The 15903-nt window shown below is 32.6% G+C and overlaps 1 protein-coding gene across 3 annotated transcripts in view; it reads left to right on the forward strand.

The window, feature by feature from the left end:
* The first annotated feature begins 10918 nt into the window (after window positions 1–10918).
* The window catches only part of LOC135135375 (FMRFamide receptor), a 33787-nt gene continuing 28802 nt past the window's right edge, over window positions 10919–15903 (forward strand). The window contains exons 1-3 of one of the 3 annotated variants that reach the window (XM_064064399.1): window positions 10919–11130; window positions 11442–11574; window positions 12354–12495. In XM_064064399.1, coding sequence (XP_063920469.1) covers window positions 12362–12495 — 134 coding nt within the window. In that variant the 5' untranslated portion in view covers window positions 10919–11130; window positions 11442–11574; window positions 12354–12361. The remainder of the gene's footprint in view (window positions 11131–11441; window positions 11575–12353; window positions 12496–15903) is intronic. The other 2 variants (XM_064064397.1, XM_064064398.1) reach the window with 2 other exon arrangements.

The raw sequence follows: 15903 nt of genomic DNA on the forward strand, positions 1-15903 counted from the left end.
CTCTTCAGTACGTTTATGTACGGGGGTTTCGGGAGTCCCAAAAAAATAATACAAAATTTTTTTCTGATGTAGATTACGAAAAAAACGTAATTTTATAAACGTTAAATTGGCAACACTGCACGCACCGAATGCGTGAATACCTCCGGTTTACTTTCTGATTTCTGGTGACTGAAATCCACCTTTTATTTCTTTTGGGACTTAAGGCGCAATTCTGATTCAAACCTGTTAAAATTTAAAGGTTGTTAAAAAATAAACGGCCAAGCAGATTTAATAAATAAACCAAAAAAAAAACATTTAACCAGACATTTACATATTATAAACAAAAACAAAAGCAACAAAAGAAAAATCCATTAAAGCTTAACCAACTAAACACTAGAGAAGATGTTCAAAATTCCTGCCATGTGCATATAAGTAAGCTCGTAATGTTTTCCAATTTTGATCATTTTTTGTAAAAGTTAGTCATCAGTATTTGATAAGATAAAACTGAATTTGGCAATGATATACTCTCTAAGAAAAGAGAGGGTGGGTGGGCGGGGCTAGTAGCAGCCGAGATAAGACTGATTTTGGCAAATGAAATACCCTCTGAGAGAAGAGAGGGTGGGTGGGCGGGGCTAGAACCTGCTAAGATAAAACTGAATTTAGGTAATGACGTATCCTCTAAGAAACTTAATTAAATTATTATACTAAAAGACATTAGAGGCTCTAAAGCACTTTCAAATTCTTTCCAAACAGGAAAACCTCGAACGCTCGAACCTCAAAATTGTTTTAAATTGTCACAATTTTCCAAAAATAGAACAACAAACTCCCCTAAAATTGTTTAAAATAATTTTTAATTTACAAAAAAATGTCTCCCAAGTTAAAAAATGCGGCACTCAAGACTTTTTCAAATTCATAAAAAATTAAATACTACAAGCTCAAAAGATTTTTCAAGTTCATCCAGTAACAAAACACCAGATGGCCTAAAATTAACTGTCAACATTTTAAACTTAGGGTATTGAAAGCTTGGACAATTTTTGTTACGTCAAACATTTTTTATTCTTACTCGATTTTTGCTGATTAGTACCTTCGCTTTATATCAGGCAAACATTATTATCAAATGGAATTTTATCAAATTATTACAAAAACAACACAACCATATCTTTGTACATTCTAACTGAAATGGTAATTAACTAATTAAACATGGTCATGGATGAGAGAAGGAATTTTTTTACTATTTTTCCAGACTCACCTACTCATATACGTGTTTAATTTATATAATTGTCAACGCAGAGCTAATCTTACGATTTTTTTAAAAATCTGGATATAGATATTGGTAAATCAATAATTTTTCGTTTTGAAATTTTTCAATTTTGCAATCTTGCGATATTATAATTTTTCATTTTTTACGTCTACAGTTTCTCAAGTTTTAATTTTTCGATTTTTCAATTTTTTGTTTCCTCAATTTTCAAGTTCTTTATTTTTATTTTAATTTTTCGTTTCATTTCCTTCATTTTTTCAATGTTTCTTCCGATTTTACAATTTTTCATTCGTTACATTCTGCAAATTTTTCATTTTTTAATTTTTTTTTTGTTGGAAAAAAAAATTCGTATATTAAGAAAAAAAGGACAAAATATAAGCCCCGCCCACCCACCCCTTCTCAATTGTGATGAATGAATGAAAAATACATCACAATCGAGATCGGGGCGGGTGGGTGGGGTTTATATATACTTTGTTTTTTTAATATTTAGAGTTTTCTTTCAACAGCACGATAGTTAACATGTTTTCAGTTTCTTGTTGGAAAAGAAAAGAATTCGTATACTAAGAAAAAAATGAACAAAATATAAGCCCCGCCCACCCACCCATTCTCAATTGTGATGAATTTTTTATTCATTGTGAGTCGAAAGGTGGAGTTTAGTTGCTAAATCCTCATTTCTCTGCAAGAAATTACTATATGAAATATATTTTTAAAGGGTAAAATTTTCTAGGGAAATTTTGGTGTTACAATTATAAAACGCCGCCCCTCGATCTAACGACGAATGAAAAATTCATCACAATCGAGATCGGGGCGGGTGGGTGGGGTTTATACTTTTTTTTTAATATGTAGAGTTTTCTTTCAACAGCAGGATAGTTAACATGTTTTCAGTTTCTTGTTGGGAAAAAAAGACTTCGTATACTAAGAAAAAAAATGGTGTCCGGTCCTAGCATAGCAACAGAAACGTGCGTGTGAGAGGAGCTCCGCTTGGAAAAGCAGAATTGCACGTTTGTTGACAACAAGAATATTGTCGGTTTGGTGTATGAACAATAGTTGAGCCGAGGTGTGATAATAGTGTGGCACACCCGGGCAGTTGCAGAGTTTGAAGCAAAAACGAGGTAAGAAGTGCACGAAAAGAAACAAGAGACGTTGTGTTGTCGCCGGAGAAGGTCATCCTCTCCGACAAGTCGATTGGGAGGACGACCTTATCGCCGGCACTGAAGATAAGATACACTGTTACGACAGGGACGGCTTAAGGAAATTCAGATAGGCACAAGTAAATGTCCATATACAGTAAATTATTATCAAATGACAGAGGAAGGAAAGTACAGGAAAGAAAGTAGAAGCCGTAAAAGGAGCCAACCAGACCACGATACGTCACTGGAAGATAAAGCTTTCCAAAAAAGTAAGGTAACAAGCAGGTCACCAACAAAAATCACCCCACTCAAAAAGCAAGAAATGGAAGACATAAAAAAGTTGTTAGCGGAAATGAAGAGAGACCTAAAAAAGGAGATGGAAGAAAATAAGAAAGAAATAAGGGATGGTATTTATGATTTAAAGAAAGACTTAACAGATCTAAGAACAGAAACCCGAGAAAACAAGGAAGAAATACAAAACCTGAGACAAGAAATAGAGAAGAAGGAAGAAAGTTGGATAAAGGAGAAAAACGAATTAAGGGACAAACTAGCTGAAATGGAAGAAAGACTGGAAACCTTAGAAAGAGACAAAAGAAGGAATAATCTAGTAATAACTGGAATAAAAATAAATACAGATAATGAAGAAATATTAAAAGAAGCAATACAAAATATGATTGAAAAGGAAATCGGACTACAAATAGAGGTGACAAAGGCATATAAAGTAGGCGAAAAGATATGCATTATTGAAACAAAAAACTGGAATGACAAAATGGAAATTCTAAAAAAGAAAAGTGTGTTAAAGAACAGACCCAAAGGACAGGAAATATATATTAACCCAGATTACACTGTGAAAGAAAGGATAATTCAAAAGAAAATACGAGAGTTTGCAAAGAAGGAGAGAGAACACGGAATCTCTGTGAAAGTTAAATTTCAAAAAGTTGAAGTAGAAGGGAAAGTATGGAAGTGGAGCAAAAAAGACGATAAACTTATAGAAGATAAGATAAGAGAAGACTCAAAAAACTAGCAGAAATTGAAAAGGAAGGAACGATGATGACATTTGCTACGGAAAAGGAATATGAACAAGAAAAAGAAAAGGGAAGAAAAAAGAAAATCGAACAAAGAAAGAAATCAGGAGAAACTGAAAATACAAAAGAAACCTTGGACGAAGAAAAGGATAGAATAAGTATTATTTTTTGGAACATATGTGGGTTGAAGAATAAAGATAAAGACTTTTGGGATTATATAAGGAAATTCGAGGTGGTGGGCTTGGTTGAGACTTGGGTAGAAGAAAAAAAACTGGGAAAATACTAGAAATAAATTGCCAAAAGAATATAGATGGAAATCCGAACATGCGAAAAGAAGCAAGAAGAGGGGAAGAGCAAAGGGTGGAATAATAACAGGCATTAAGGAAGATGTAGAAGAAATAGAGGAAGAGAGAATTAAATCAGTTGAAGGAATACAAGAGAGAAGAATTAAAATAGGGGACAATAGTTGGAGGATAATGACAGTATACAGTCAAAACGTAAAAAAGACCAGTAGAGATTTAGATGAAATAAATTATGAAATAGATGAAAAATATTGCTTGGTGGTAGGCGGGGATTTCAATGCTAGAATTGGAAACAAGGGAGCTGAATGGGAGTGGGACAAGGAAAAGGATGAGGGAAAAAGGAAATCAAAAGACCGAACAGAGAACAAAGAAGGAAAGAAACTGTTGGAGTTGGTAGAGGAAAAGGGATGGAAAATACTGAATGGGAATACAGAAGGTGACAAAGAGGGTGAATACACATATATAGGGGGGCAAGGGAGATCAGTTATAGATTATGTTATCTGTAATGAAATAGCGGACCATGGCATCAGAGATATGGAGGTTGGAATAAGGAGCGACTCAGATAACCTACCAACAATTACACAGGTGGAAAAGACTAAGAAGGAAGAGTTAGAGAACAGAAGAGAAAAAGAGGTATACGAATGGAATGAGAAGTCGATTGAAGAATATAGAAGAAAACTGAGAGAGTACAATACAGGAGGAGGAACAGTGGAAGAGATGGCCAGAAAACTAAAAGTAGAGATGGGGAAGGCATCTCGTAAGAAGGTTATCAAAATGGGAGGAATAGAAAAGAGGGGAATTTCATGGTGGGACGAAGAATGCTGGCAGAAGAAAATAGAAGTAAGAAGGAAATTGAGACGATGGCTAAAGAACAGAGGTAATGAAAAGGAATATAGAAAAGAAATTAAGGACTATAAGAAATTAATAAAAGAGAAGAAAGCAAAGAAACAGGATGAAGAAGACCAGAAATTAAAGGATATAAGAACGGAAGCGGAAGCATGGAAATATATAAACCAAGAAAGGAAGATAAAAACGGGACCAAGTAAGAACATCAAGATAGAAGAATGGCGGGAATATTTTATAAGAATTTTAGAAGGCGCAGAAACTAACGAAGAACAGAAGACAGAAGTAAATAGACAGGAAACAGGCACAATAGAAGAAAGGGAAGAAATAGGGAAGGAAGAGGTGATAAGAGTAATAGGGAAAATGAAGAAAGGAAAAGCTGCAGGAATAGACGGCATTCAGAACGAACACTGGATTTACGCAACAGAGAATATAGTTGAGGGACTCACGAAAATGTTAGATAAGATCTGGAAAGGAGAAGGGTTACCAGAAGAATGGAGAGTGGGGTTAATCAGTCCCCTGCACAAGAAAGGAAACAGAGAAAAAGTAGAAAACTATAGAGGAATTACGTTGTTGAATACAACTTACAAGATCTACAGTTCCATTTTACAACATAAGTTGGAAAGGGATATAGAGGAAAAACAACTGCTACCAGAGGTGCAAATGGGATTTAGAAAGGGAAGAGGAACAGTCGAATGCATAGCGACCCTGGATCACATAGTAAGGAGGGAATTAAACGAAAAAGGAGGAAAGGTATACGCGCTCTTTGTAGATTTGAAAGCGGCTTTTGATATGGTTAATAGGGAAAGACTATGGCAGATAATGAAAGACATGGGCATCAGTAAAACACTAATAGAGAGAATTAGAGAAATCTACAGAGAGACAGAAAATAGAATCAGAGTTAATGGAGAAACGTCGATGAATTTCTGGACGAAGAAAGGAGTTAGGCAAGGATGTCCATTAAGTCCAACGCTCTTTTCCTTGTATATAGCAAAATTAGAAGAAAATCTTAGGAAGGCACAGATGGGAGGGGTCACTTTAGGGAAAACAAAAATCTGGTCACTACAGTATGCAGACGATATCGTCCTACTGGCAAAAACGGGTAAAGAAATAAGAGAGATGATGAAAACCCTACAAACATTTGTAAGAAGGAGAGAACTGCAAATGAATGTAGAAAAAACGAAAATGATGGTTTTCAGAAAGGCGGTAGGGAGAAGTAAGAAAGAGGTTTGGCAATGGGAAGAAAAGACGATAGAAGAAGTAGCGACGTTTAAATATTTAGGGTATACATTTCAAAGAAATGGAAGAAGAACCCAACATTTGGAAAATACAGTAAAGAAGGCAAATAGATTGTTGAAGGCGGTATGGGGACTGGCAGAGAGAAGGTTGAAGAACGATTTCGTTAGAAGAATATGGCTCTTCGACAGCTTAATAAAAAGTGTTATTATGTACGGTGCTGAAATCTGGGGATGGAAGGAAAGGGAGAGTCTAGAACGAGTACAGGCAAAGTATTTGAAATGGACGTTAGGGTTGGAAAAAGAGACACCAGAGTACATTGTATTAGAGGAAACGAAGAGAGAAAAACTAAGAATAGAAGCAGCACGAAGGGCAATGAAATTTGAAGAGAAGATCAGGCAGAACGTTGAATGCAAAATAATGAAAGAAATGTGGGAAGAGATAAGGGTAAATTATAAGAAGACAGCGGAAGAAAGAAGAGAATTTTACGAAGTAAGAGGTCTAACGGCAGAAGAAGTAGAGAGAAAAAGGATAGAGGGAGCAGAGCCCAGGAAGGAAATTTTAAATCTAGATGAAGAGTTACAAAGAAAAGAGCAAAGGAAAAAAATAGCAGAGTCCAGATATAATCCAAAATATGGAGAAATAATAGGAGGTCTAAAATTACCGGAGTATCTAATAAGAGGGAGAAAGAATGAAGACAGAAAGACAATAGCCAGATTTAGGGTGGGAAATGAAGAAGGAGAAAACTGTTACTGGAAAGAGGAAGAGGATAGAAGATGCGGATTATGTAGGGAATTTCCGGAGACGATTGAACACTGGCTAAAGGATTGTGAAGAGTTACGGGAAGTCGAGAAAGATAGGAATGAGCTATTGAACGAAACAGGTGATGGTCTGGAATGGATGAAAATGATATTAGAAAAGAAACGAAAATAAGGAAGCATTTCGAGAAAGAATATTAGTTTAAGTTAAAATATGTTTAATTGATATATATTTGTACATATATAGATATATTAAGGGAAAAATGTAAACCGGACTTCTTTCAAGTTCCGAATGGGAAAGAAATAAACAGTTACATACATACTAAGAAAAAAATGAACAAAATATATATACCGCCCACCCACCCCTTCTCAATTGTGATTAATTTTTTATTCATTGTGAGTTGAAGGGTGGAGTTTAGTTGCTAAATCCTAATTTCTCTACAAGAAATTACCACATGAAATACGTTTTTAGAGGGTAAAATTTTCTAGGGAAATTTCGGTGTTACAATTATTAAACTCCGCCCCTCGATCTAACAACGAATGAAAAATTCATCACAATCCAGATCAGGGCGGGCGGGTGGGCTTTATATATTTTTTGTTTATATTTAGAGTTTGCTTTCAACAGCAGGATAGTTAACATGTTTCATTTTCTTGTTGGGGAAAAAAATATAAAAGAAATGAAAAACTGAAAAATGTAAAAATTGAAATTTTCGAAATCTGGAATATCGGAAAACTGGAAAATTTTAAAATGAAGAGATATCGCAGAATTGTAGAAAGAAAGATTGCAAATGGAAAAATTGACGAAACGAAAAATTAAAAAAACAAAAAATTATAAAATTGAAACATTGAAAAATTGTAAAATTTTTTACGTCCACAGTTTCTCAAGTTTTAATTTTTCGATTTTTCAATTTTTTGTTTCCTCAATTTTCAAGTTCTTTATTTTTATTTCTCATTTTCTTAATTTTATTCACAATTTTTCGTTTCATTTCCTTCATTTTTTCACTGTTTTTTCTGATTTTACAATTTTTCGTTCGTTTATTTCATTCTGCAAATTTTTAATTTTTTAATTTTTTTTTTGTTGGGAAAAAAGTCTTCGTATATTAACAAAAAAAGGGACAAAATATAAGCCCCGCCCACCCACCCCTTCTCAATTGTGATGAATTTTTTATTCATTGTGAGTTGAAAGGTGGAGTTTAGTTGCTAAACCCGCATTTCTCTACAAGAAAGTACGTTATGAAATATGTTTTTAAAGGGTAGAATTTTCTAGGGAAATTTTCATGTTACAATTAATAAACTCCGCCCCTCGATCTAACGACGAATGAAAGATTTATCACAATCGAGATCGGGGCAGGTGGGTGGGGTTTATACTTTGTTTTTTTTTTTTTATTTAGAGTTTTCTTTCAACAGCACAATAGTTAACATGTTTTCAGTTTCTTGTTGGGAAAAAAGACTTTGTATACTAAAAAAAAAACGTAAAAATATAAATTGTTAAAAGCGTAGCGGAGAGTTAATCCGCCATTTTCCAGACACCCGGTATAATTGACCCTAGTTGCTGTGGAACGAATTTCATGTTATTCGACGCGTTTTGTCGGTTAAAAATCTTATTTGACTTGAAGGTACTAAGGAATTCCCGGCGAATTTGTAAATCCATATATTAACTTAGTCAAGGTAAGCTGAGCTCAGATAAAATTAGTTTCTATCTAAGAACAACCTTGCTTATGAACAATCTTTTTATTTGTCGCAGCTTGGTGTGCCTAAGATTGGCAAAATAACCACCGCCTGATCAAAAATGACTGAGTCTGTTGGCAGTACTTTTTAAACAAAAAAGTGAACTTTTCTTGCGTTTAGGTTGGCATAACGGAAGTACATAATTGTGTGATAGATATGTCAATCGTGACATGCGATAAATTTAGGTTATGTTTTGGATACAATGATACCAATTTCAGTTAAAAATTCAGAATCACCAACAGACTCAGTCATTTCTGATCATGCGGTAAATTTATGTTTTTTTTAAATAAAGACGTTTAATTTCCTCAATAAAAATGGTATAAAAACTAGTTTTATAAGGTCATTGTCATCCTTGTTCTTCTTTGTAAAAGTCGTATAATAATAATAATTGACCTTGTAAAATATATATTTGTAATATACTATTGTCAAACCAAGAAGATAAAATAAGTTAGTGGGATTGCTTTATCTTAATTTACTAATGATAACTGTATGCTTTCTTCGTATATTGTAGTGTGATTTATTATGTTATATGTAACCATAAATTTACTGCCTTTTTTTATTTTTTAAAAACATTAATTGCAATTGAACAATTTCATCGAATAGTGGGCCCATAATGTTGATGGAATTTTCTTGTTTAATTGTCCAAAATATGTCCCCAATACCTTTTCTGCATCAAAACTTGTAGATATGTTTTGACTCCTCAGGAATTAAATTTGAAAATACAATAAATATTAAGTGTGTGGTGTCCCAGTTTGAATTAGTTAGTTAGTGTAAACACGTGGTGAGCCTTAAGGGTACCTATTAATTTGTAGTATCGTAAAATTACCATTGCTTAAACAAAAATTAATCCTACTGACACCACAGTTTCTACCACAAGCGTAATTGTTTATTAATGTTTTTTTATTCTGAAATGTGAAGTTTCGCTCACGTGGTGTCAACTTTTATTTATTGTTTGTAAATTCACACTTCATGATAAGATTTTTAACTGTTCCTGGTTCTAACACAATTTAACAGTCATGAAATTGTTCAGATAAACCATTTGTTATGAGATTCACTTAGTCGGCTTCATTCATTTGTTTATTAAGTTTTAATTTCTCACTCGAGATTGCTAATAGTGCATTTATGGCATTTAAACTAATCTAAACACTAGTCCATTCTGCGGGAAAGGACTTTGAAAAGTGCGGTAAAATTCATATCCTCGTGGACTCGAAAAACGGGAGGGGTTTAATATTTTCTTACAGGTTTAATAGTATGTTTCAGGCATAATTATTTTCTTGAAGGTTTAGTATTATTTTATTGCGGCTTGAATTGAACCTTTATTCTCGACCGCGCCGCTCTCAAGCGTAGCGCTTCCGTGACCAGTTGATTTTGATTTTGATCTAATTAAATATATGTTTTTTTTTTGTATGTGATGTGGGGTTGCGGTCCACGCGTTAATCTATTTGATATAATTAATAATTTGAAAAAACACATGATTTATAACATCCTGTTTTTGTTGTTTAGAATTATGAATAAAGTGTGCCATATTTTAACCTCACTGTAAATTCATTGTTGGTTGACAAAGTGTGGCATAATTCAACTTTCATGTAACTTATTATCTATTCTTTAAAGATATTCTGTAGCAAATTTTTAAAAAGCTCATCAGTTACAATATACACAATTAAATTTGATGTTTTGAGAAACACCAGAATTCAATTAGACTTATTTTGTGTTTTCCTACGTCAGGAATTGTAATGACCATGCAGTAAAAATAGTAGTTAATATTTTTATCATGTTATGATTATAAATATGCAGAACTTCAAAACTCCATTAAATCTATTTATAATATTTATGAATGGTCTATTCAAATTACACTGCGGGTTTTCAATGTTGCTGGCTTTGTTGAAGCAAAACAAAGATTCCAATGTAGTGCACACAAAACAAACGCAGAACGTTAACTTTATAAACGATGCCGCTATGTGTGTAAATATGCAAACATGAATACACATGTGACAAATACAGGTCTCTATAACAACAGGTGTCCTCTTGCGTGCTATGAATTAAAAAACTTGTCGGTAATAAGGCTAAACGCTAAAATTTGTTTACATTTTAGTGTGTCGGAATTGATCAAAAACAACAAATAATAAATTGGTAGTCGTAAAAATTAATTTACTTAATTCAGCGCATAAATCATTTTAATTATTAAATAATCTCTTAAATTAAATTCTTCGTTCTTACTGTTAGTCCGGAGTGTTTATTTTTATTCAAATTAACTCATTAAGCAAAGACAAGTCGTCAAATAATTACGAGCTTCTTGTATTTAAATAAGTATACAAACAAAATAAATTACGTAACATTTCCTTGTTGTTAAAAGCTGTTTTTAATTCTTAGCGAAATTCTGATCCTAAAATAAATTTTATTTAAACCGTATTGTAGTCGGTATTCCGAAAAATCACGAGGCAGGTCCAATAAAATAAATTTAAGCACATTATAAAGGTATTTTTATTTGTTTATAACATTTGCCTAATGGTAGTTAGCGCCAAGAAAAATCTTAAATATTTACACAACGTCTTAAAGTGCATCGAGATCCATATAATAAACTCTTCGATTCAGGACTAATGAGTTTAGAATAGGAAATCACCGAGGTAGTCCAATAATAATTTAGCATTGGTCTAAATTTAAATTGTCTCTGACTGTCCAAGCTACAGCATGCATGCTCAATATTGCTCCTTCAGTTGTGTGCCGGAACCTGCGAGCTTTACGAGTCCTTAAGCTGCAGCCCATTGACAACAATGCTGACTTTTAGTTAACATCAGTGACTCGAACGTGAACTGTGACTGATTTTATGAACTGAACTGAATATGTGTTGAAAAAAATCGGGAAAAAATTCAGGTAAAAAAAATATTCCGAACTAAACAATTAACATTGAACTGAAGTACGGTAATGATGTTGCAAAATACTACGCCACCTACGAATTTACGACAATTGTTAAAGCGTGGGCATTATATCAGCAATAAAAGATTAGAGTTTAAATCGCAAAATGGGAGTGCTTACCTGAGAAACCTCGGTTTTCCATAAGAAAAAAATGCGGAGGAAAACAAAGAACAAAAGTGCGGTTTTACGGCGAAACGGGTTCATTATATGTTGTTTTAACATGAAATACCTTAATCAAAAATAATTTAAAATCCTTGTTTTTGTTTCAGATTTGGACAGTTTTGCCATGGTGGTATTTGGAACAGTGATGTTTGTCTTTCAGTTAAAAATTTTCTACGTTGTATCTGGGTTTATAAGTTATCCATCAAGAATATGATAGTGTTCTAAGGCATCATTTCCACTGTAAGTATAAGTCTCTTACATTAACACTTGCGAAGGTTATTTTATACTTAATTGAGAAATAATAGTTGCGTTAAATGTTGTAACATAATCTTTTACTTTCGTCGCAATAAAATAATGGTATAGTGTTTTAATGGTTTAAAATTAATTATTATGCTCGCACGTGGAATAAATGCGTGTCCAAAAAACGCGACGAGTTCCATTGAAAAACAACAAGTCTTTGTTTTAGTAGTTCCTAAGTATGCTCCTTTTCCTTGGCTGTTATGGGCTAAATAAATCAATTTAAATTCCTCCTGATCTCCAACCAAACCGATCCTACCATAACAGTAAAATTTATTGTGTCGTAATAATTAGGCACTTCGATTTAAAGTCGTCGCAGCGATCGTTCTTTCATTTCTGAAAAAAATGCACTTGAAATTTACCCGAAAAAATCGCTTCCTGGTACGTTTCCAATAAACTAATCACCACGTTGACCTACTTTGATTCATCAAAAGAGAACCTGAAAAAGTAAATAATCTCCGAAATGATTTGTTTTCGACGGTTGTAAACAATGAGAGTGGAGCAGCTTTAATTTTAGTAACTGCACTTCGGTGTATTACCGCGGCTAAACACCTTTCTTGGCTGATTTTCAACCCGATTTGTAACGTCATTTTAAAATTTTGGCAAATAAGTTTAGTGCTGTTGTGTGCTCGCCTTAAGCGAGTACACAAATGAGCAACTCAGAAGAAAGTGATAATGTGATGTGTGCGTTTCTGTTACTGGATTTTTTTCATTAATTGCAGTTTTGATAATGGATGAAGTCAACGACGATCCTTCAGTCCAGTTTCTGGAGTCTACAAGATTCTGGATTCAAAGGGTGCTTGTGCCTCTCATGGTCTGCATCGGGGTTGGTGGAAACGCCGTCACTGTTATAGTGCTGACGAGGTTAGTGTTTTTTTTTATTAACGTTTTCATGTGATAGCTCACAACAAAGTGAAATTTGATAATGACGCCTAAATTTTGCTTTAGTTTTGGAAGTTTAACTATTTTATATGTCTGAAATACACATCAAATGCGAAACATAACAATGAACGGCAATTAGAAACTTAATTTCACTGTGTAGTTCTTAAATTTGATCTTTAAGTGCGCATAAAAATAGCAATAAATTCGAAGCTATTTCTCGAACAAAATGATGATTGTAGGTTATGTGTAAATCCATTTTTCTACGCAGTTTTTGGTCATTTGGTTTTTTGGCGCGCAAAATTTTGTTACTGAAAGTTTCCATAGCGGATTTGCATACATTTTTCCATTTTTTTGAGTTGTCGATTATATTCTCAATGTATTAACAACGTTTATCCTTGAATTACGATGTCCGGGTCTAATCTACTGTACTAAAAATTCCAGAACGCATTTTCTGTATACACACAGGAGAAAGTTGCTTTCATTTAGGCTTCCGACACATAGTGACAATCTCGACTTTGTTGATTACTATTTTAAAAATCATCATACTCGAAAATATTTGATTTCACTTTTTCTAGAGTTTATGTTAAACAGGCAAAATTGGTGAAACAGTCTATATTTTAGAGAGAATTTAAAATGTTTGGTCTGACGTCAAAGCTATGACGTTATTGATAATATTTTTTAACTTCGAGTCATGATTTTTAGTGCGTGTTTAAAAGGAAAATAAAAACCCATGGTACCATATAAAATTTTAAATGTTAAGTGCTGGAAAAATAGGCAATATTATGAGCAAAACATGCAAACAATAATTAAATTTGAAATTTAGCCAAAATTTTGATCGTGTCAAATGCTTCTTCACTGTTTTTCACCTGTTGTTATATTGTAAGACAAAAAAAATGACCATTAAACATATCCCGATTTCTGTGATTATTTAAAATATGAACACATTGTTTTGGTTAAATTTAATTTCTCACAGTTTGTCACAATATTTACATTTTTTGTTGCATTTTTAATCTTCAAGATGTAGCACCACTTTTTTTCTCTTTTGAAGTATGTGTTATTTAAACATGTAATTAATGTGGTTACCATTTAAAAATATTGATGGCATCACCATTTTAGCAGGAAAACTCAAAATTTGGTCCTAAACTTCAAACAGTATAAAAAAGTAAATTAACCTGTTTTGAATATTTGCTTTCTTAATTTTTTTGCCCATCTTATGAACACACTCAGTCAACTGCGTCGTCGTACTTATATTTAAACCAGTCTAGATTCCACAAAGTCAAAAGTTGTAGTGACTACAAATACTTACATAAAAATAAATTAACTATCAAATTAAATACTGTTTTTTCAACCTTGAACAAGTTATCATTTGTTTTGTTGCAGCATTTGCAACATAATGTATTAATTGATCACTTATTTATGTAAATTATTGAACAATTAGGGTTTTATTTACAAATGTTTTCGTTTATTTGGGATCTGTAGAGTTTGAAATGTTGAAAACGTCTGAAATATACGATATACTTATATTTATTTTAAAGAAACTAACATCGGTACTACGAAAAAAAAATGTCATCGTCAAAATGTTCAATGTAATTTTATTTTTCAAAAAAAGGAAACAAATATAACAAATGAACACAATATTTTAATGGGTTTTCGGCCAACTTCAACAATTGTTCATGTCGAAGAATGATCACCCGAATCCTTCAAATTTTCCATAAATCCATAACTAAACGCTATAGAGCCACAATAATAAAAAATATTTAAAAGTTGAGACTTCTTCGTAATAATGGTTCGTTAATTCTGTGAAATAAAGCACTTTTCGTAGAATTACTAACTTTAGAACTTGGCAGTCTTAACACATTTATTTATTGTCCTAAAATTATATTTCATTTAAAGTGTGATTTGATGAGCAAATTCTTGCAACTGCAAACGCACTGAATGAAAATAACAAAGTATTTAAAAATATTAACAATGATCACAGACGAAATAGACGAATTCTGATACACTTTTTAAAGAAAAATTTATTTTTTTACAAATCTACCGAAAACACAAGATCTGACTGCACACTATTGTGTACTCAAAATAACGAAAAAGTTAAAATAAAATTTATACATTCGCATGAGTCACGTTTGTGACACTTTTATACTAAAGAAATGTTGAAATACTTTCATCGTTTGCGAATTGTCACCCAAAAAATTAATTTGCAACAACGGTGACCTTGTTCATTTCCAAAAATTAAAATAATGTCAATGTTAATTATTTTCGTATGTCTAAATAAATTCAAAACTTGCTGATGTAATGGTGTTTTTATGAACTTTAGAAATATTGCAGTCTTTTCTCCTTGTTACTCACGTAATAAAAAATGTTTACATACTTTGGTCACTTTTAACCGACCTTAATCTTGCTTCTAATTGTAAATTTTTAGTGTCTTGTTATTACGTTTCAAATTCAGCATATCCAGTTGAAGCAATTTAATATCTTTTTTCTTAGAATCTGGGAAACCTATTGCTCTCAAATTTTGTTAGACAAATAATCTGAGAAACTAATGAACCAATTGTTGTTAAATTTTACGTATTATGGGAATATCTATCGTGTAGATGGTAAAACGCTAAGCAAAATCCCCACCAACAACGTGATGACGTCACTTCGAAACTTTGCGTAGTAAAGTTAAATTTCATCAAATAACACAGGAGGATTCATGTATAGGGGCGAGGAGAATTCTATCTAAATAACTTTAAACCATTTTTTTACATTTATTCTTCTAATTTGAGCTGCTATAAATAAACCCAAGCAATTTGTATGTAGAATAAATTGATCTGAATGACAAATAATATTTTACACCAAAATATTCCAACCCATATACTTCCATACCACGCACGTGTTCAGAAAAGCGAGAACTAATTAACCAACTTTGGTGGATACAAATACTTTAAATACTTTTATTTTTCCCGTACAAAAATTTTGTCATAATGAGTAGAAAACTTTTCGTTAAAAAATCTCGTTTGCCCAACTACTAATATTTCAACAATGTATTTATTTTTTATTATTATTCAATTATCGCCTAATTAACATATTCTGTTTAATTAATAACAAGCAATACATTTGGCTGAACAAATAAAATCATTTTTGGTTAATCGTTATTCAAATTATAAGCATTAAATTCGTGTTGGCGCCGAAATGATGAAACTGTTTCTAATTACAATACAACTAATTAAAACGGAATGTTACGTCTTATGCACTTCCGATTTGATCTATAACGTAGTTTAAAAATAACTTACTTTTATCAGTTATCCAAAATTTTCAATGCCAATAATTAGGATTTCCTGTCTTTTTGATAAAAACTCCTGTGGTGACTAGTCTGGTGGATAAGGGGCTCAATTACGCATTTATTTA

Source organism: Zophobas morio, unplaced genomic scaffold, assembly GCF_036711695.1.
Source record: "Zophobas morio isolate AGI-343-1 ecotype UQ-CSIRO unplaced genomic scaffold, CSIRO_AGI_Zmor_V1 ptg000024l, whole genome shotgun sequence".
In the NCBI taxonomy this organism is placed as follows: domain Eukaryota; kingdom Metazoa; phylum Arthropoda; class Insecta; order Coleoptera; family Tenebrionidae; genus Zophobas; species Zophobas morio.